The sequence below is a fragment of the Trachinotus anak genome, unplaced genomic scaffold (genome assembly GCF_046630095.1).
Source record: "Trachinotus anak isolate AG129_WGS33_773 ecotype Australia unplaced genomic scaffold, CSIRO_AGI_Tana_v1 ptg000018l, whole genome shotgun sequence".
Taxonomy (NCBI): Eukaryota; Metazoa; Chordata; class Actinopteri; order Carangiformes; family Carangidae; genus Trachinotus; species Trachinotus anak.
Window position 1 is genome coordinate 13,954,527 of NW_027273869.1, and position 22,018 is coordinate 13,976,544.

General features: G+C 41.5%; 2 protein-coding genes across 5 annotated transcripts in view; one reads left to right on the plus strand and one right to left on the minus strand.

Moving 5' to 3' along the window:
- On the minus strand, window positions 1-17,818 carry LOC139635551 (transmembrane protein 53-like). Of its 2 annotated transcripts, none has more exons than XM_071503001.1 (4): window positions 17,683-17,818; window positions 3,422-3,734; window positions 2,113-2,771; window positions 1-1,344 (listed from the first exon to the last, which is right to left on the minus strand). In XM_071503001.1, the coding sequence occupies exons 2-4, from the start codon at window positions 3,442-3,444 to the stop codon at window positions 983-985; spliced, it is 1,044 nt and encodes a 347-aa protein (XP_071359102.1). In that variant the 5' UTR covers window positions 3,445-3,734; window positions 17,683-17,818; the 3' UTR covers window positions 1-982. The 2 variants fall into 2 exon arrangements, with proteins under 2 accessions (XP_071359102.1, XP_071359101.1); XM_071503000.1 differs by lacking the exon at window positions 17,683-17,818 and adding an exon at window positions 17,487-17,626.
- The window catches only part of prrt4b (proline rich transmembrane protein 4b), a 24,342-nt gene continuing 13,689 nt past the window's right edge, over window positions 11,366-22,018 (plus strand). Inside the window, exons 1-2 of one of the 3 annotated variants that reach the window (XM_071502988.1) lie at window positions 11,366-13,371; window positions 20,140-21,290. In XM_071502988.1, the coding sequence (XP_071359089.1) occupies window positions 20,231-21,290 (1,060 nt within the window). In that variant the 5' untranslated portion in view covers window positions 11,366-13,371; window positions 20,140-20,230. Of the gene's footprint in view, window positions 13,372-13,392; window positions 13,514-17,507; window positions 17,648-20,139; window positions 21,291-22,018 lie in introns of those variants that run through there. The other 2 variants (XM_071502989.1, XM_071502986.1) reach the window with 2 other exon arrangements.

A 22,018-nucleotide genomic window follows, 5' to 3' on the forward strand; every position in this document is an offset into this window, starting at 1 on the left:
TTTAAATTGCGTGCAGTTTATTTCATTTCTGACAGGATTCCTGAGAGTGCAGATGCTTTTACACTCATATCCCATCACTCCTGACCATCCTCGCAAAAATTACACATGTATACAATTTCAATACCTTAGTGGTTTCTGCTGAAATAAATAGACAAAGAAGAAACAAACAAACAAAAAAAAACCAACAAAAATGCAACTCGCATGTAAGGTCCAAAGGTTTTATGTTACATTTTGTGCAGAAACCAGGGGTCTGTATCAGGAAGCAAGATTATCCAGTTATCTCTGGGTTTAACTCAGGTTTCCTGGTATCAAGAACCTACGCTACATGGATCAGATTAAAACCTGAGCAATCTGGAAAAATGGAGTCATCATTCCTACAGGACCCCCACATACACAAAAATGTTTACAATAAAGTGACAAATAATAAAGAGAGCTAGTTTTTCCATTTCACTGATGCGATCATATTGTCTACATTTCACCTTGTGGAATATCACTTCCTGCTGTTGCTATAAGATTGTGTAGAGCTCTGACCATATCACTTGTAATTAACATCGCCGCCTCTTTCACATGAGCACACTTGAAGCCAGATAAGTGACTGTTATCTCTGGGTTTACCTAACAACCAGCTCTGTGATACAGGTTATCCAGAAAGGCCAATGTCAGGCCCCGTGAAGCCAGATAAGCCAGAGAGAGGCAGAGTTGATGTTGCTTCATGATACAGGCCCCAGACTCAAGTGCAAAACAAGCATCACATGTGGCTACATAGTAACATATTAAATACGGGATATAACCATGCTTTAAATCAAAACAACAAAGTCAAACAACTGAGAGTGCTTTAAAGGAGAGAAAAAATGCCTTTGTTAAATTATTTATGCTGTTAATAATACCACACCTGCAAAATGATGTAATTAAAGTGCATCCTCTTTGAAATAATAACGCATCTTACAGGTTTAAAATTCAGTGTAAACCGTCTCCCCATCAGTTTACATTTTTGTTTTGCGGGAGGAAATCGGCAGTGACTTCAAGAAGTTTTCCAGCGTAGACATATAGTCGTGTGGGTGGCATCGCATGTGTGCCGCATGTATCGACTCCTTCCACTTCCTGCTCTTCACAGCCATGCCTCTCTTCCTCCAGAGGTCAACCAGCTTTTCTATGGTTACTGGGTTGCACAGGGCATCGTTCTCACTGAAGAAGAAGAGGGCTGGTGCAGTGATTGGGCTGTTGTTGAAAACCTGGATGCTCCTGTTATAGAAGTCTGCTGTGTGGGCTTTGAAGAGCCAGAAGTAAAGCATGGCTGTGTTTTTGACGAAGCCCTCTAAACGTGGCACGAGGGTCTTACCAAGGCCTGAGTAGCAACAAGAAAGCAAATAGTTAAACTTTATTTAGGTAAAGTTGGCGTACAACAGGTTTGTATTCAGACCAAATTAAACAGTAATGCGATTAAAGAGATTAGCTTCTTTTCTTGAATGGAAAAAGCTGCACTGTAAAAAGAAATCAGTGAGGTGATTTTTTTTTCTCTTTTTGCATATTTACTATAGTAATTTAATTGTTAAATAGTAGAGCTGCAACAGTTAGTCCATAATATTTTGATAACTGATCAATAGTTTAATTTGCCAGCTTCTCAAATGTTGGACTATGCTACTTTTCCTTGTAGAATTTAGTCAACTGAATATGTTTGGGATTGTGGACTATGGTTGGATAAAGCTACTAAAATAAAGCTATTTGACACCATCACCTTAGGATGTGTAAAACTGTAAAGGACACTTTCCACTGTTTTGCAGGCCAAAAGATTCAACGATAATGAAAACAATTGTTGGCTGCAGCCCTTACTCCAAGAAATAATACAAACACATGTTGGTCATGATACCAATGTTTAGGTGTTGTATTGGTATTGACATTTTTATCAACCAATTATATAAATGTAAATTGATAAATGTACAAACTGTTTACAGCCACTGTTCCATGGCCAAGCTGCCACAAAAATGTCCTGGACTCCTGACAAACTGGAGCAGTAGGTCAGCTGCTTAATGAATTATTTAAAGATCTGGCATGGATATCCAACACAAAAGTAACCTGAGCCCCAGGGGGACTGTGGTGGATCACTCTCACTCACCTACTGCCATGTTTTCCAGAGAGCCAGCCACCAAGCTGTCATAGATGTGCCCTATCACCCTCTGGCCCAGGCCTGCATATTTCTTCGGCCCATGAGCAATGTGGGTTAGCATCTGGGTGAAAGTATAGCCACCAATGGAAGAGGCATGCACCAGTACTGCCCTCTCTGAGAACTGAGGCTCCTCCAAAACCTTCAAAACTTCCAAACCATAGTCGAGTCCCCATCGAGGCCACAGGAAATGCATTACACTGCTCTGGACCAGGAGGACATCCATGCCACGGTCCAGGTAAAGGTCCCTGTACTTGGCCACCGCCCCTGGCTGTGCACCGAGCCAGGAGAAGAAAAGAAGAAGTGGACGGGAACTGGTGGCAGAATCTGATTGGTTTTGGGAGAAGGCAGGTGTGTGTGATGGTGAATCAGAGAGCAATGGAGAGGAAGAAGGATCTGCAGAGGAGAAGTCACTGATGGGCAGAGCTGAGGGTGATTTGGGTGAGATGGGGCAAACAGCAGAGGAGGTGAAGTCTTTGGGAGGACATACTGTCTGCTCCCCTGCCTGTGGGAATGGAGTGTAATAATAAGTTATGCCATTCCTGATCCTCTTGGCTATGAACTTCCCTCCGCTGACTTGTTCAGACACGGTGGCATCAGTCCTGAAGAGACTAGAGCAAAGGACACACTGAAGTCAGATTAAAAAAATGACAGAGGACTAAAATGGTTCACATGGCATAAGCATAAAAAATGTGAAGAGTGATTTATCTGAAGATTTCACTTTATATCCTCCTGGGATCCTGAAAAAAACTGGGTATTGCAGTTATTGTAAGATAATATTATATATCATTGATATATAGAGGTCAAAAAGTCTGAGACCACTTTCCAATTCACTTCAGTGAGAGATTCTGTAACTCAGTCCTCTTTTTCTTTTTTGTGCGTTCATTTGGACGATAATATATTAAGATCCACAATGCTCATACATTTAACCATCTCAGTTACTTATATTAATGTTTGTTTGTTCTTGAATCGATCTGACAGCCTGATATTTAAATAACAATGAATGTATGACGGATTTATGATGCCCCCCCTCCATTGCTATCTTATGCTATCTGTCTAACGAGGGGGGAGGGGTGGATCAAAGCTCCCAGGAATAAAACACACTTTCCCCATGCACCCCCGACATTAAACTACAGCATTTTAAATGCATTGCCGGGTCCCAGGAGGATATCTATACCACAGCATCACCCTGCATCTTTTCCTGCTCATGCAACTTCCTCAAAGCAGGTCGGGAGCAGGCGATCATTCGTCATTCATTTACCCTGAGAGCGGTAGATTTCCCATTCTGTCAGGCTAAAAGGTCCGGGGGCGCCCTGGTCCTCCTGGTGGTCTGAAAACTTGACTTCAGATCTGCCACGGTGTCCGCTCCTCGCAGCAAAAGACAGCCGTGGATGTAGGGTGCTGTTAAAGAGGAACTGACGACCGAGAGCCCGCCTCCGTTCCGCCGGCTCTCACTCCTGCGGCCCTCTGTGAACGCGCAATCTGCCACTGAGACCGACGCGACCACATGCGACGCTCGCTCCCGACAGAGTGACAAGTGAAACAGCGCAGGCAGAAATTTCTCATAAAAGATCCTGCAACAACAACAATGTGATACCAATAACAATGATATTAATGGAATTGGATTTCATGAAACCTTTTATTCGTGATGGATGAGTCGTCGCATAGCAACAGATAGAGGTGGAGAAGACCTAATACAGCCTAGCGGCGGATGTATTGATGCTGCATCTTAAACAGAGCTGATCTCTGAAACTGTCTATAGCTCAAAGGATCTGGAACAAGCCGTCGCCGTGAGGACAGACGCACTGCAGTCACCACACATGCAAGTCGGTTTGCTCTGACCTACTAATTAAATAAGTGCAGGACATTTCAGTGCCACAAGATGGAGCCAGAGACTGAACCAGCAGGTTGGTCTGCAGAAAGACGAGACTTACCTCCTTGAACAGAGCACTTTGATGAATGTGTGCATTAGAACCTGTGTAACTGACATCGATGACTTAGTGGTTTAAATGTCCAGACTCTCCTAAATAAACTCTGGTCACATTGTGTTCATGCTCCCAAGTTTAAATCCAACCTCAAGTGTGAGCCTGCAAACTATTTTCAGAAAACTGAGTTCCTCCAAAACTGCAATCATGAGGTCTCAACTGAACAGTGATAAGTCCGAAGTTCTGACTGAAATTGAACAATTTAGCAATCAGTAACTTCAGTCATGCCCCAGTGTTTAACAGTGTTAGGCACTGCTGTCAGAAAAATCAGCTCCAAATCAAATAGGCTACTGAACTCCAGTAATCACTACAGGCTCATCTAGGAAGGTAATTTAGGGCCAGAATGTTTGAAAGCAAAAAAACAAACAATGTAAAACAAAACTCACAAAACAGAAAATTAAACTGTAAATGTAAACAGAGAACGAGAACGCTGAACTGAGGATGAAAGAATTGAAGCATGTAAACAAAGAAGGATCCAAGAGTGAAAGAACACTAAAAGATGTCTATTTGACAGGTCAATCAGTTACACTTCTTCTCACTTTCTAATCTTCTTATGCTGTAGCCTTATGCTAAAATTGTTTCAATTCATTTTCCCTCATCAATCTAAACTCAGCACCAGTTTCAGTTTTCAGATTTTCCTTTACAATACATTTGCAAACATTTCTAAAATTCTGTCATCTCTTTGTCATTATGGGATAATGTGAAAAGGCGAAGGGGTCTGAATACATTCTGAATGCACGCTATGGTTATTAGGTTCATGTTAGTAGTGGTGGCAAAGTGTGTGAAGCTTTTTTCCCACTTTTCCCCTGTATTCTGCCTGAAGCTGAGGTAGCAATGTTTCCGTTTAGAGACCTAACAACCCAGAATTATGAACCAGCATAATCAACCCAACACTGTTAGTAAAGAAACAACCCAGCACTTTTTTGAGTGTACTCATCTGATATTCTTTTTGGTGTTTAATTTACTGTGTAACTGTTATTTTCCTAAGTGTAATATAAAATAAGGTATTGAGTCATTACTTTGTTCCTATATTATTTCATATTACATTGCTGTGTCTTCCTCTATTTCAGTTATTTATGTCTACTTGAGTGATGTTAACTGGAGGGACAAAAAGAGGTGCTGACAGCATCAGCAGCTCTTCACTGAAGCTACAATGCAAAGTGAAGTATTCAAACTCAGGAGTCCATGTTTTTCATGGCCGCACCATTCCATCAGATGGAAATATTCTCGTCTTGTTCCTTATTTATACACGTTTCCTCAGCAGTCAGCCTGCTGCATTTGGTATTATTGCAAACTTTGGGATCGCCACTAGAATTTATATTGAAGTTATGTGGGTTTGAATAAAGCTTGGCTGCACAGCAGAGTCACAGTCTGTCCCATTAGTGGTAAACGCCGCTGAACCACTAATGGGACAGACTGTGGAGGTGATCAATTATAATCTTAAATCTGATTTATGTTATTTGCAATAAACTTAAAACTATGTTACATTTTTACTGTGCCTTTCAAATCACATTTCTTTTCATTTCTATGTCACCATCAGGTCATCTCAGCTACATCTCTTGCTGTAAAATGTGAGCCACGGTTGTCATGACAATGTTGTGCGTAGGTGACTGTAGAATGACTGTCACAGTTGTGATCAGATCTTTCCATTCTTTCACAGGCAACACAGGCAGTTTTAGGTCATCACAGCCACTCCCCCCCCCCCCCCCCCCCCGTCTTTCTCTGGGTCTATTTTCTGCAGTCATTTGCACCGTCCCCCACAAACACACACACGTTATATTTTCCAGCACTGCTGTTTTATGTTTGACCTTCGGCCATAAGTATCTAGTGTAATATTTATTTTTGGGCTTGTTAGAAATCACTGAGTGCATCCACATGCATGTTACTGTTATATGCTGTTCAGGTTCTTAGAGAATTATACTGAAATTATAAAGCACACACACATAATGACAATCTGTTCTTTGAAACTACTGTAAAAATATAATACAGTAATGTGGAGTATAAATTTTCACTTCTCACTCATGTTAGCAAACAGCTGCCAAGTTTAACATCCAGCAGACACAGAGCAACATTAGCATGAACACTAAATGAGTGTAGTCCAATATTTACTTTTAGCTTTCTTTTAGCTCTGTTTTTGTCTCTACCAACTCCAGAAGGAAATATCTTGCTCTCTAACTGCCAAATGCTCCAAATGTTGCACACTTTGTCAGTGTATTTGGTGCTAGGCAGGTAGTGCAGTGGATTTATTACAGCTTGTGTATTGAAAATGTAAAAATAATACAAGTTGTGAGAGTGAACCAAAACATTAAAGTTTCAGGCCAAAACCAAAACAATGAGTTGAAAGAGACTAAAGTGCTTTTTAGAGTTGCGGGGAACTGCAGAGCTGTGTAATAATTCTCCAAATAACTCTTTGTGGTTTGAACATTTCACATTACATGTAAAAAATATTGATTTTGAATTTCTCTGGTTTGTGCTAGTGTTAGTGATTTCATTTAGAGCGCAAACTTTGTGTGCAACAGAAAAAGCCAGAGATTTTCTTAGCCTGGCTCAGCATGATTACTTTGAGGCTCATTCAGGCAGAAAAATGTTTGAGTCCCACAAAAACATAACCCTAGGCCCACTAGGCCATGTGCCTATGTTGCCTTCAACACTAGCTGCCCCTCTCTACCCTACACCCATCCCCTTTTCCTAAGTCTTATGTCATCCTCTTTAACATCCCCCCTCATCCCTGCTGATTCTCTATACATTCCCCTCATCAAATCTTTCCCCCCCAGAAAAAGAAAGCCTCCATCACTCTCTCCTGACCCCGCCTGCAAAGCAGCAAGACCCTCTCACCCATTTCCCCTCCTCAGCACCTCAGACCACCCCCCTATTGCAGCCACACAAACCCTTGGCCTTTCCTTTTCGCATTGTTTCTCCGTGGCCCCTATTGTCCAAGCAAAGAGAGAAAGTTGGGAGGGAGTGGAGGCAGAAAAGAAAAAGAGGAGAGGAGGAGGGAGAGGGGAGAATGTGCCCTCTCTGTTCTCTGGGCAGGACGGGTCCACCCACATCAGGGTGTGGAAATTCCGTTGCAGCTTCCTGCTTTTTCTCCCAGTCTTTCCCTTTTTACTCCTCTCACTCATCTGTCATATTTTCTCCCGGCATCATGTGCCTTCCTAACTTATCACGCACTGGACGACATTACACCAAGCACGGGCATTACAACACTGGAGGATTTACTTCTGTGTCTGAGTTTGTACGAGCAAGTGGCAACAATGTCATCTAAGGCTAAATGATCAAAACAAAACCATTAAAAATGTCGTGATTGTTTTGTTTTGTTTTTAAGCAAACTACAACATGAGGAGTGAGAATATAACCAGAACCAACTACAGAATACATGCATAAATTTGCAGTTTTATGGTTTCTCACGCTTTGAAGGTGTAGCAAATCATCAGGAACCGAGAGCAAAACAACACCAGATTTTCTCATCTGTTCTTCAACAGTGTAAAAACCTGAAATTCATCATAAAGAGCACAACTCCATGAAGTCAAAGTGGAATCAAATGTGTTTTTAGCTCATCCTGCTCATGTAAAGTGTAAACTTTTGACTTTTGTTACTCTTAGTTTGATTTGCTAGTAACTGTACATTGTGAACCTTGATGAAGCAACATAAGCATTCACCTAGACCCCATGTGTCTGACCACCTGGCGAATCTATGCCCAAAATTCACTCTTTAAAAATGTTTGTCTTCTCCTGCTGTAATGTATATTCATTATGCGAATTATGCAATATCAATTTTCCCAAAAACAAAGAAGCATTAAGGGTGACATAAAACATGCATGTTCATCCTCCACTGATTCTTTCTCATCTCCTTCCATCCATCTTCATCCATCTTTCACCCATCTCCATGTGGGGGCTGTGATTTGCATTCATAACATGCTTAGTGGCTGTAGCTCATGTGTGACACCTGTTGTCTCCATCAATCTTCCTTAATGGTATGGGAACCATTTTAAATCCCCAGTAGGTGCTCGGAGCTGATGTATTAACATATAGTCATTAATTACAGATGGCAAGCGTACATCTCACTGGACTCAAACATCTGCACCATAATCCCATTTGAAACTTCCAGCTGTCATTTTGTATTTGAATCGCTCTGGTATATTGTTAATTTAGATGTTCATTCTAACGTATGCTGTATGAAACATTATCATTTAATTCTTGCTGTTAAAATTAACCTACTGATGGGTTAATCTTACTGCTGCTATGTTAAAAAAGTGATTGAATGAACAGATAAATAGCTTTTGAATAATTGTGATAAAACAATATTCTCTGGCGATTCCCCCAAGCTCTGAGCATTTTAGAATCCTTCAGCTAATTGTTTTGGTTTAACAGTTTTAAACAGTCTTGGTCTCATTGGTGTCGTTTCCAGATGCAGCAGGCAGCTGTTTTCTGTGAGAACGCTCCGATAAAGCCACTGTTTACTACCTCCCCAGCACTAACCCGGCAGACAGCGACTAGCTTGGAAAATAAGAGCCTGGAGGCTAATAGAACAATAAAGCGTCTGGTAAGCTCTGAATACAGATTGAGCTATTACACATACACACTATACACTTAAACACACACATTGGTATGTATTGTCCGCCTGCACTCAGCCAATAAATAGCAGACTGCCTCCACCAAATTCACTTAAATGAAGTGAGCTGGCAATTTGCCTCATGTGAGGTCTAAACGCTGAGGTCTACACCGAGCATTCATGTTCACGTATGATTCATCAAAGCCATGTACTTCAGTGCTGTGAATACTCAAAGTAAAGATGGCACATTGTTTATCCCACAGCCTTTCTGTGTATCTCTCAAGCAAATGCAGATGATTTGTCCACCAAGGTCATCTCTGATCCTCCTCTAACAGCCTTAATCAGCCATATCAAATCCGCAGGGAAAGCTGTCTGAGGACACATTCACAAAAACACACACAAGTGACACGCACACACACACACACACATACTGAGCATCAAGTACACATCCCAGCAGCACTTTACTCTTCTGAAACATACACAGACATTCTTTGGAACATACACAGGGACGTTGTGTTGCATGTTAAGAGTTACCAAGTCTGTTTTGGATTTCTCCCTCAGTCTTTATGGATTTTTTCAAAGGTCATATTTACACCATGACTGCAGCCATTCCATATATTAAGACCTCCAATGATTACACACCTCACTCTGCTTTTAACTCTGAATTACAGCTTATAGTGTGTATAAGGTGAAACAATATCAACAAACATTTATAGATGTGACTATATGGTGGCTGAAAGGCATGCGATTGCACTCTGCAGACAGACATGCACACAAAACCATGCTTTTCAAAATAAAAGCTGAATATATTAAGTAAAAAACCTGCTGTGAGAAGACTAGCTGTTTATGTGGCTAAAGGTTATGTGGTCTTGACCTTGCTGCCACTATAAAAAGACAGTGTAATGGTCCTAGGCGGATTTCATTCAGATGGCAGAGCCAATAAACTATTGATAGAGTCCATTGTTTTTTTTTCTTCTTCAGACAAAGAAACTTTCTTTGACCTCCACAATCTGCCATTGTCTGGCACTTTCCGTGTACTGGAGCCAGCGGACTGTACAAGGAGAGGACATCAGTATGAAGTCACACACACAGGCGCGTGTACACACACGCACGCGCACACACACACACACACACACACACACACACACACACACACCACAGATTTCTTAGTATTCTCTAAGGGATGCCGATCTGCTTCACAGTGTCCTCAAGACGCCAGCCAGACCCGAGAAAGCACGAAAAGTTCCTTTAACACACTGAAGTCCACTGCCATTAGTCACACTGATAACACAGGAATATGTGTAAAAGTGCATGATACAGAACAGAGGTTATCTTGAATTAGAAGTTTTTTCAGAATAGCAGCAGGACACTGGAGTAGAAGCTAAATAACTTATCTAAAATAATCTATTGTAATTACAGCTGCAACTAGCAGTTACTTTCTTTATCAATCATTTTCTTTGCTACTTAATGAAATGTAACAAAACAGAAACATGCACATTATAATCTCCCAGAGCCCAAGTGATGTCTCCACGTCTTGTTTTTGTCCAACTAAGAGTCCAAAACTCAAATTATAAAAAAAAAAACAACAAGATCATAAATTGAAAAAATCCTCACATTTGAGAGGTTAGAAAATGTTTAGCATTTTGTTTTTTAGGTTGTATCTTTATTTGTTTCAAGGGAAAGTTACCTCTGATGAGCTATCTGATGCACATGTAAAGAAATCAAACTGTTCGCATCATGTCAACAGAAGTATTTTATGTATTTTAAATATTTCACTCTACTGTCTTCCATTCAAGGTCTACTTAGTTAAGATTACATTTTTCTAAAGTTGTCTGCCCTCTTACAAAAAAAAAAAAAAAAGATGACAAAAATAAACAAAGACTGACATCTTTAATTAAAACACACATGCTTGTCTGTTGTTAAAGCTGTCCTAAGGCACAGTTTAAACATCAGCTTACTGTGTGCCAAATTCATAACTTCATAGGACTGAAATATTTAAATCTGTCCTGAGATCAGAATGGGAGTATTTTACCTCTAATATCCCTCATTGCTGTTAAGCAAAGCACGCAGACTCGAAAGAAGCACTCATGTCTAAAGTTATTACAAAAGTGATTTGATTTCTTCTATGGCATGAAACCAGGCTTCAAATAAACCCTGTGCAATATCTACTGTCTCTAAAAATGAGTTGCTTTTACCAAAACACTGTAGATTCTTTAAGTATCAAAGCTCTTAAGGACTGAGCTTGTTCCTTATCCTGTTCAATTTAGTATGGGGGATACATTCTGTGTCATTCCCATATTAGCATATAGCTGTCTTGACTAGTTTTGAAGGTCAGAATAATAGTGTATGTATTTCAGGTGGTGAGGATATACCTCCACAGATATTGCATCCAATCTAAATCCAATTATTCTGCATAAAAACAGCAGAAGAATGAGCCGTGTGGCAAGGAAACTCATCTTTTATCCCACCAGGGTAAAAGTAAAGGTGGTAAGAATAGCAAGGAGAGTCAAGATCAAGTATGTTATGAAGGTGATCTTGCCTGATGGGACTGAGCTGTGCTGAGGAGGGGGCTGCATCAAAGGCAGGACCGCTCAGCCACTGTTCAGGAAATGATGTTTCCTCGGGGTGGGAGTTCGCTGATTGTTTCTATGTTTGGGAAATTCCTGAGGATCATAGAGGCAAAGATGTGGGGGAATGTTGTACTAAAGTTAAGGCACAACAGTAACACCGTCTGAATGGACACCTTAGATGTGAACAGAGATAAGTTGCCGGTTGACAAAATAATGTTTCAAACTGTGTCAAAGGTGAGTCACTTCAACCTCATACACACTTTGTAGGAGGCAGGAGATGGCGTGAGTTGTTTCGTGGGGTGGGAAGGAAAATAATAATACAGATGCTTTAAGAGGGAACTTGAGTTTAAAACAAATTAGGTCATAATTACATTTTGTCATATCGGACAATTCTGTACCTCATGATTAATGTTCAATGCCAGTATCAAGTGCCAAGACAGGAAGTAGTGTGTGGGATTTGTAACCATGGTGGATGGTAATTGTGGGGTTGTGTATGTAGGAGATTGCAGTTTGCACTTGACACAGCCCTGCAAAGAACTTTCACCTTTATATTTATGGTAACCATGATTCACCTAACCAAGTGTTTTAGTGGCTTAACTTTCACCATAGATGATTTGCCATAACCAGGTTGTTAATCCTTCCATACTTGACATGTGATACAGATATTGCAGAAAGAAAGAGTTTTTAAAATGTTGGCACTGGACTTAAAAAAAAAAAAAGAAAAATGTTGGCATTCAACATAAAGCAGGATTTTGAAAATAGTGTACAAAGCAAAGTTCAACAGAGCAAGAAACACCCCAGTCTAGCCAAACCATAAATTATCCTAACTGACTTCATGGTTTTCCTCTGCAATGAGTGATTATTACTGACATTTCAGAAGGCTAACTTTAGGTTGTATCTCCAAATAAAGTTGTAATCTCGTTAATCCTTTGTTTTGTTTACAGCCTCTCTGTTTCTCTTCTGCTTATGTTTGTTTGCCTCTCAGACATTGTTGTAGTGATGTCGCCACATTCACAGATGAGACTGTTTTCACAAAAACAAAACAAAGTCCTCCAGCAGTAGTAGCAATTATGATTCTTGCCAAATGGAAACAAAAGAGGAAGTTGTGTAATGTTTAACATAGCCACGAAGTTCACAGATAGAGGAGGCCAGGGTGGTTGGATAGTTCAACGAAAATGTCAGACTTTGACATAGGAGACCGTGGTTCGCTTCCCATTTCCTATACTGACAGTCAACATCGGTTTCTTTCAGCCATGACTGATTTGTAACCATCATTTTAAACCAAACCACAATCCTAACACAAGTCATTTTTGGTGCCTTATTGTAATCACACTTAAAAAACTGCAAAGTCAGATCAGACAATGGTTTTGTTTTTGCTGTGATTTGTAACAGTTTGGTAGGATCTCTTACTGCAGGTATCAGTAATTACTCTGATGAGCACAATGTATTCTTCACCAATAGAAACAATGGCAATAACTATTAAAACATGACCCATGTTGTAATAAATCGGTACTATCCTTGACATAAACTTGACATAATCTGAACATGTGCTTTCATTCCATGGGGTGGTGACTGAGTTGTTGGCAGAGCCAAAAAGTCAAGATCAGCACATGACTTATATTAAGTCTGATTATAGTCCGTGAAAACAGCTGCGTTCAGATTTTACTATCCTACAGCCTGTGTATGCGCACACATCCAAGTGTGTACAGGCTATGTATACATATTCAGCATGTGTGTTTGCATAAGCCATTGTAGCCTGACACCCAACTCTGTTCGCCAGAGTCCACAGCACTGGGTGATCTCCGCTAATGAACAATTTGCTCAGTGAGGTGTGACCACAGGCATTGTGATGGAAGCCACATAGTGGACTACTGATGCAGTGAGCGAGAGAGATAGAGACAAATACAGGGAGAGGGAGAGAGCAAGAGCGGGAGAGAGAGGGAGGAAGAGAGAGAGAGGGAGGGAGGGAGGGAGACTGGAACTCAATTTCACACAGCAGACAAACCTACACAGGCTCAGAAGGACGGTCTCTCCTGCAGCACTCACACACACACACACACTCACCACTGGCTGTGGATTCTCCATCTTACTCCACACATCTGTAGGTAAGCAGCTGAACAGTTTTCACAGTTGTACCTCGTTCTCTGTATGTTAATCAGCTGGTTTGTATCTAGATATAAGGGATGTGTGGGTCTGACTCCCATATGCATGCTGTTACAGGCTGAGACACGCACTCTAGCTGCAGCTGTAAGTAAACACGCTGACACACACACACACACACACACACACACACACACACACACACACACTCACACACACACAAACATACCGTATTTCATCAAACACATGGAAGAGGGCTTGTGGTTGATGCTGGTGTATTGATACTAATTAGAATCAGGATTAAGGAGATCAGAGGGAACCATTTAGTGGTAAATCCATAAGCAATGTGTATGCTGGTGGGAGAGTGTGTGTCTGTCAGTGTGTCATCTGGGCACAGCTTATGTATTAATATGAATAATATTCATAAATATCTGGTTTGGACATCCTTGTGTTTACTACAGAGGGATGTACAGAATATTTGCATGTCTGTGTGTGTGTATGCGTGTGTGTTTTGGTGATAACAAACCGGCAAATGCTCTTGCAAGCATGGATTGGATTGGATTGTTTGTGTGTGTGTGTGTGTGTGTGTGTGTGTGTGTGAGGCTGCCTATTTGCATATGAGTGCAGCACACTCCTACAAGCGGAACAGTGGAGTCCAAAAGGTGCTCAAATCCCGGGGATTAGCAAGACGTCTTTGGCTTCAGCTGTCACCATGGCAAAGGCAGCCGGTGGAACGCCTGTGTTTGAGAGCGTCCTTTCTAATCGGCAGGTTTACTGCATTCATCAGCTCAGGGGCAAACACAAGCATTAGCCCAGCACAATTAATGTCATTCTCAAGCGTGGGAGATATGTTTCATGAGTGGTCATGGTGGGATTTTACAGAGATGGAGTATAAGATCCGTGAAACACGGTTGGAGAACCAAACTAATCTGTGTAAAAGGAAAAAATGACATCTGAGTGAATCAGTAAGTTTTCCCAGAAAAATGCAGCTAAAGAAGATGTTATTAACTGTGCTGCTAATGTTGTGATGGCATTTCTAAGAATCAGCTGAAGGAAGCACAGAGATTAGAACAGAAAAGGATTAATCCTGGTTGTAAATAGCGTGGCTCAAGATGCTGTTTGGTTGTTTAACCAACAGGATATACTGTATGTAACCTGTTGGAGTCCTGTCTGTGATGCTGCTCATTTGGACTCATGACCAGAGGTTTGGTTTAACTATAGTCAATAATGTCCAGGGACTACTGATTGTAGGTAAAGCTGCCTAAGAACTCACAACCCAGGAATTATTATTAACTTAAAAGGGGAATAATGAAACACAAACAGCACTTGATGCACCGGTATAGAGTTTGAGTCTAAAATTGGCATGCACGTAAGTAGAATTCCAATTTTACACTTGAAATTTTGACATTTGGGACATTTGGTTATTCACTTTCTGAGTTTGAAAAGAAGATAGATACCACTCTTCAATCCCTCTGGTAAATACAAGGCTACAGCCGGGAGCCAGTTAACTTAGTATAAAGACTGGAAAAGAGGGGGAAACACCTAGCCTGGATCTGGTTGAATATTTACTGATATACTGAACAGATATAAAAGAGGCACCAATCGTCTCTTCCAATTCTCGACAAGAGAGTGAATAACTGAAGATATGGGCATTAACTATAAGACTATGATCCTATGAAATTGTTTCATTCACTGATTCAACTGATTCGTTTTAAATTGCTATATTGATATGGCATGAAATATTTAATCAATGTTTATAGGGAAGCTGAACACAGTGGTCAACTGTAATGGTGAAATGAACCAACCGTAAAATTAATCTGTGAACTTGAAAGACAAAGAAGGTCTGAAATATAGAATTATAGGGGATTTTTTGTTATGATGATTACCATCTAAGTAGATTAATTTAATCTTGTATATATCTTTACATCCCTCTTTACTGCATGGCCACAATAATTTGCTATCACCATGACCACAACTGCTGTAGATAGACTTAGAGATGGACAGACAGATACTTACCTGCCATTCTAAGCTTTCTAACACTTTATAAAGCCCTTCCAATGTGCTGCTTTATGCAGAATAAATCCCTGCTGGATTAAAGCGGCCAGTCAGATTGAATCTGTGCAGTATTGACATCCCTGCGCAGTGTCAAAGTCAGGAGAGGACAACAGGAAAAAGCCATACGTCAACTCCTTAGATGGGACATAGATCCCATGGTGTTAAAGAGCTGCGATCGAAAATGTGGGACTAAACAGCACGTACGAGGATGCACATGTAAATGCACGGTCATATGCAAGTACACCGACATAAAGCCGTGGAAGTAATGCTAGGGTGAAAACTAGCGGTTGTAAATATGCACACCCACACAGCAGATTCAAATAAATATATAAAACATTAAAAAAAACACCCACAATAGAAGCCATTTGCAGGACGGTAAATTACTCCATTATCCTGGACAGTGTCATTGATCCTCAGGCCTCTCTGTGCTTATAGTAGGTTTGTTAAAATAGTAATGACATTGGCCACAGTCAATTCATCTCCATTTGCGACTCCCCTCAGTGTAGAGCCTCTCCATTTCAATCACTCAAGAGACACACACCTCTAATTCTGCCACTACGTTTCTCTTTTGCCTCTCCTTTTATAGGCCTCTCTTTTTCCTTCCCTCTCATCTCTGTCATCCTCAGCAACTGCACTTATGCCTTTCTCTTTCTCTCTTTCATTAGCTTTACTACAGTGGCCTTATTATGATCACACAGAGGGGCTTGTACATAGCAACGTCAGATTAATTTATAAGACAGAATTTTCCATAGAGTAACATGGTACGGCAGGTTGAAGGCTGATTGAGAACAAGATGGCTGATGGTCCTGAGAGAAGAGATTGAGTGGGGGTTTCTCACACACACACACACAACACACACAAACACACACAAACACACACAAACACACACACAGACTAAATTGAAAGTCAGGAGTCTGTTTACAGAGTTAATAAAAGAGGCTCTGGCAACAAACTAAAATGAGCATTAGGGAGACTGCCACAGAGTTTACTCTCCTGGACTAAGAATGCCACAACTGAATGTCAATATGGTGGTTTTGTCTCTCTCTCTGTTCTCCTGCCCTTGTCTTTTGCTCTCTGCCCTTCTTTGCTGCTTCTCCTTCTGTTTCTCCATCTCTGCTCCATTGAGCACACTACAGTGGCCGGCCCCCGTCTTTGTCGGGAGCAGTGAGACAAAACGCCAACAAAATAATAGAGGGGACTTGTAAAATTCCCCACAGACACTTTTTATAGTTCCTTTCCTCTTGCTCTGCTGCCTGTCAAACCAGACAATACCTCCACTAACAGGCATGTATTTGATGTGGTGATGAGTGGTGAGAAGAAAAGTTAAAGGCCCTATCTGGAAAGGTAGTGGTAGTGGTTTTAGATTCATTCATGGCTAGTTATCTTTAAATTGGTTTATTAGTGAAACTACTTAATGCAATTTTGGACAGAGGTAGGTTTCTGACAATTTGTGATTGATAAGCACTGGTGTTTTAAGGTTCAGCTCATTGTTTCATGTTTTTGGTCCGCAACTGTAATGTCTCAGGTCCCTCAGGCAGTAGTTTTAGGTGAAAAAGCTCTAAAAACCACCGTGATCTTGGGTGTGTAAATAACTATTAACTTGAAGGGTTATGTCTGTGTTATTTTTTAAGGTTGATCTTATCGCAGGGTTGAATGTTCTGTAAGCTATCGTCACTGCCACCAGATGTCGCGATAAACCACCAGCATCTCAGAGCAAAACAAGCAAAACAAATACTTTTTTTTTTTGCCAGCTTCAACTTGTCAGTCGGCCACTTGTCACAAAGCCCAGTGAAAGCTGCCACAAAACACAAAACAAGAAGCACAACTGAATAAAGTTAGCTTGAGTACACCAGAGCCAACAACAACAACAAAAAAATGTAGCCACAGCCATTAGCCCGCTAGCGTTGCCGTGATACGCTCCATAGCAACGGTAGCCGTTAGCCAGCTAGCTAAATCAACATTTGCCAAACACCTTCATGGCTAACCTTTTAGCTAACCTTTTCACGCCTCCTGTAGCCGGTCACTAATGAAAACAGACGCGTAACATTATGTAACATCAAGTTACTTGCGCATTGAAGAGAAGAAATGGCGGTTCCGAGTCAAGCTGGAGTCCCTCAGCAGCTCCTGGGGCTCTCCATCGAGGTAAAGCCAGACCAGTATGGACCGCACGAAAGATGAGGATGAAGTCAGTAAAAACTTCCACCGGCTAACCGGGATTTGAGCCAGGTAATCTGAAGGCTGTCCTGCACCTGCCATCTCACCTGTGGGCGGTTAGGGAGGGCCAATGGGCTAACAGGAGGGACTCACACACACTAACATGCGGACGCTGCCAGGAGGTAGACCAAAAAAACAACAACTGAGACGCCATAACTCCATCATATCTTTACATAGAATATAATTGTTGCTTGTATATCGTTGTTTGAACTCACCTTTATATAATCTTCAACTGTCTAGGGAGACACAGTGGCATCTGGAAATTTAGCTTGTCTTAGAAAACCCTGACCTTGATGCAGATACATGTATATTTCCATAACTGATCAGCTAAAAAAAAATAAATCTTTAATGGGGTTTTTAAATGGGAGATGATTGTAATGTTATGATCAAATCAGAGTTCCATTGAATGCAAACTTTTTGGAGCTGGAAAACTGAAAAACTTCTATCTATAAGAAAAGGTCTTTGCACATCTCCCATGACAGGATGAGTCAGCCATCAACAAAATACCATCTGGTATGCTACTTCAGTCAAATCAAACGAAGTAAGAATGGAAAGTCTTTTATTTGCCTCAGTGATGGGAATGAAATGAAAATGTGCTCTGAATTCTGCCAAAAACCCTCATGGTGTTTAAAACACAAGGAGATATAGTACCTATAAACATCATTCTGATTTAGAGATTCTACTCTCATGCACTTACTGTAAAACATGCAGACAGATAAAAGAAGATATACTGTGAGTGAACTGAAGCGAGCGTTTTGTACTCTACATGAGTTTCCTTTTCTCACACAAGGTGAAACTGAGCGAATGTGATACTGAAGTGAAATGTGAGAATGTTAGCAAAAATGAATTATACATCATCCCTGCTGTCTAAATAATTGATCAGTTATGCATCAGATCATCAAAAAAAAAACATTAGGGATAAAAAAAAAAAAAATTGCTCCAAGCCTCACGACTAATTAAAATGTTTTTATACATAGTAAAATTAACTTAATTCCTGAACAAGAAACATTCCCTTTCTCTTTAAAGGCTGCATTTAATAGTTTGTTGGCCTTTCTGTAATACTTTCAACATTGCTGGCAAAATGTCTTGAAAAGCCTGCAAAGTGTGCGTGTGTGGGTGTGTGCACCTACTACAGAACAGTACATGTGGGCGAACAAGTACACAATTTGCGCTCACGTGCAGAGATTCATCTACAATCATATCTCTGCACGCATAAAATGTGACCATGTGTGGGCTGGTTGGTGCAAGCTTATACAAACAGGCATCTAAAAACAACCTCACCTCATTGGAAAATGATTTTCATGCTGTTCAGTCAAAATGCTAAAACTGGGGAGTGTGTGGGAAGCTCTATATTTGACCCCCTCCAGTTGTCTTCATATCTCAGGGTCCAACTGTGTATCCAGGCTGGTTTCATCCCTCCAGGCGGGAACATAAGGGGAGCTGGCAGGTCACGTCCCTGCACTCCTCACCAGTGAGAACAAGGCTGAGACTCCTATGGCAGTGGCTGATTGATCTTGAGTTAGTACAAAAAAATAGCAAGAACTTGTGAGAGTAGACTGAACTGGCATGGATGACGAAAAAAAGTGAGTTGTAAAAAAAAACAACAGAAAAAACATTGTCAGAGCGTACAGAAGCAGACAATGACAAAAACGTGTGAAATATTATTCATAAAGAGAATGAGAGCATGATAGAGAGACCGGAGAGAGATAGTGGTTTTCTGTGAATATTGATGTTTGTTTTTGCTTTACTCCCACACTAACAGATCTTTCTCCCTCCGCTTTAAAGAACAAATAAATCTGAGATTGAAAGAGAGCAAGGCCAAAGCTGGGGGGCAGTGGAAGGGGGAGTTAAGTACAGCTAAAGCATACAGGTTGTTGTTCTCGCAGGGGAAATTCCTTTGGTGCTCCACTCTTTTCACTGAGGCAACAGGCTAGTGACTTTGAACCACTTGGTGCACCACAAAAGAAAAAGAGGTCCCTCTATTCTTATGTTGGCAACCCCAGACCCTAATTCTTCACTAACCTCCCCCAACCCAACTTTCATGCACATTATTTCTTGACCACTCATTGCTGAATAGCACACATATGGAGGGAAGTTCTTTCTCTAATTGGTCAGTCCGTGTGGCTGCCCAACCACTGCGACACAGCATGTGCGTGAGCAACAGCATGACATAAATACTGACCACCACATCTAACAGGATGCCACTAATTGCGGGGTTTCCATATTACTTAAGTTCTTGTTGTGATTTGTGGTGGGTGACATTTTTTGAGCCTGCCAACTTCAGCAGTTGCTCGTATTGGGTGGCATAGTTTCTATACTTGATTTACTTTATAGTCTGGAAAGCAGGTCACACTCTGAACTGAAGCTCGGCCTTCCAAAAATGTTCAGTGAAAAGAAAAATGAACAGATGCAAATTCTATCAAGTGTATGTTGACTCAAATTTAGCTGTACAAGAGTGGATTAAAAGTGTGTCACTCAGTGTCCTGTTTGTGCTTGTCTTTTAGGCCATTTTGCCAGAGAGCCAGCCAAACCCGCCTCAGGGAGCAGGAGAATGGAGAACAACATGTGACCGGTCCGTGCACCTCTGTCGACAGCATGCTTCGCCTCCACCGGACCTTGGTGCTCTGCTTCTGGTGTTTTTTGCTACTTCACAGGCAGGCTGTAGCTGACGAAGAGGCTTTCTGGGGACCAACACCATCGAGAGAAAACCCATCTGAAAATAAGCCAAGCTGGTTTTGGACCCCATCTCTGCCAAAGCTCCCTTCCTTTCCCTCACTATCGTTACGTTTCCCCTTTTATGGGAGTTCGGACAGTAACAATGAGGCTGCTGCGTTGACCACAGCCGCCAAGGGGCTGACAGAACCAATCGATCACTCGCAAGACTCGGGTTCTGGGGAAGGGAGCAATTCTGAGGCATCTGAACCATCCACCACTCCAACTCAGGGGCTTCTAACTAGCGTGACAGAGATAAGAACTGAATCACTTCCCACGGGGACATCAGATTCTCCACACAGCAGCATAGCGCAGACCGACAATGATACTCTTGTTTCAGACTCCCACTCTCCCACAAGCAGTTCTATCAGACGCACTCTGTTCACCAACAGTCCCACCAGTACAAACGCTCCTGAACCAAATACAACACATACCCGCCCACCACAGGGTACCACACAAGCAGCTATTCCCAGCATGGGTGCCACTGCACAACACCTCCCAAAGGAACACACTGATAAAGAGGTGGCTGAAGATTTTACAGGAAAGATCTCTTCGACGATAGCACCAGAAACTACAGTTCCCACTGCCTTGACATGGGCAGCAGCCCAAACCACCACAACAAACCCAGGACTGGTTGAGACCACACTGATCAGCAGGCACCCTCTGAGGCCTGTTACTCCCACTACATCCTCAGAAACCACATTTGTCAGAAAACCACAAGGCTCAACTGTTAGTATTATCCTCCACACTGGAAAGGCCACAACGGCAGAAACTTACCCCACTCAGAGTGAGACTGACCCGGGTTTCTCTGAGGAAAGGTCGGGGCCTGTGGAGGAACAGCTGGGGGTAATCACAACTGCCATGGGGATCGATCACAGACTAGCGCTGGAATCCATAACAAGCACAGCTCAGAGCCAAAGGGTTAACGTCCCAATAGCAGGAGGTAAGCAAAGTTAAACAAATCAATATTTGCTGGATTGAGTCAATAGATGTGATCAATCATGTGCAGGCAGGTCTTAAGTGTTCAATAGATGTTTGTCAAAAGGCTGCAGACAGTTTGGCTTGATCGGTGACATTCCTGACAAAGGTCTGTGATTAGCATAAATCCAGATCTTGTTGAAACCGTGAAACTGTCAACACACAGTCTGGAATCAACATTAACATGACTAGACTGAGACTAGCTTGTAGAGCGCATCGCTGCTGGTTTCAATGCACAGACATTAGCTCAAACTACTAATCCTGTGGATACATATATCACAGCAAAATGGCAGCCTGCAGAAATGGAAGATGCTCCACAATACAGTAATCAAAGATGTTTGAACCGTCTACCACGGAATGTGTCTTCTTATTGCCTTTCCAAAGTGTGATTCTCTCGAACTTTGAACAGAGGAGACTAAATCGTTTGAATCTGTTTTGCAATCTGTTGTGGATGGTTACAAAGCTTTTTTGAATGATGTGCCATTGTTTACTGGCCCCATCTACACCCTTACTTAATTTTGCATCTCACAGTCACTACCAGAGAATAATTCGTACCATCCTTTTAACAGTCTATAATGAGTTTTCAAGCAGCAGTTCCACTCCAGCATTGCATAAGCCATTACCTCAGAGAATGGAAGGAAAGAGTATTTGATTGAGTGCTGCTCGGTGGGGGTTTTGTTCTCCGTACTGCAT

Excerpts from the sequence above, each read along its gene's own strand:
- LOC139635551 (XM_071503001.1), bottom strand. The coding sequence starts at position 3,444 with ATGGGAAATCTACCGCTCTCAGG. Across the intron at positions 2,772-3,421 it reads GGAAATCTACCGCTCTCAGG|TCTCTTCAGGACTGATGCCA; the intron begins GTAAATGAATGA and ends CCTTTGCTCTAG. Across the intron at positions 1,345-2,112 it reads TCTGGAAAACATGGCAGTAG|GCCTTGGTAAGACCCTCGTG; the intron begins GTGAGTGAGAGT and ends GTTGCTACTCAG.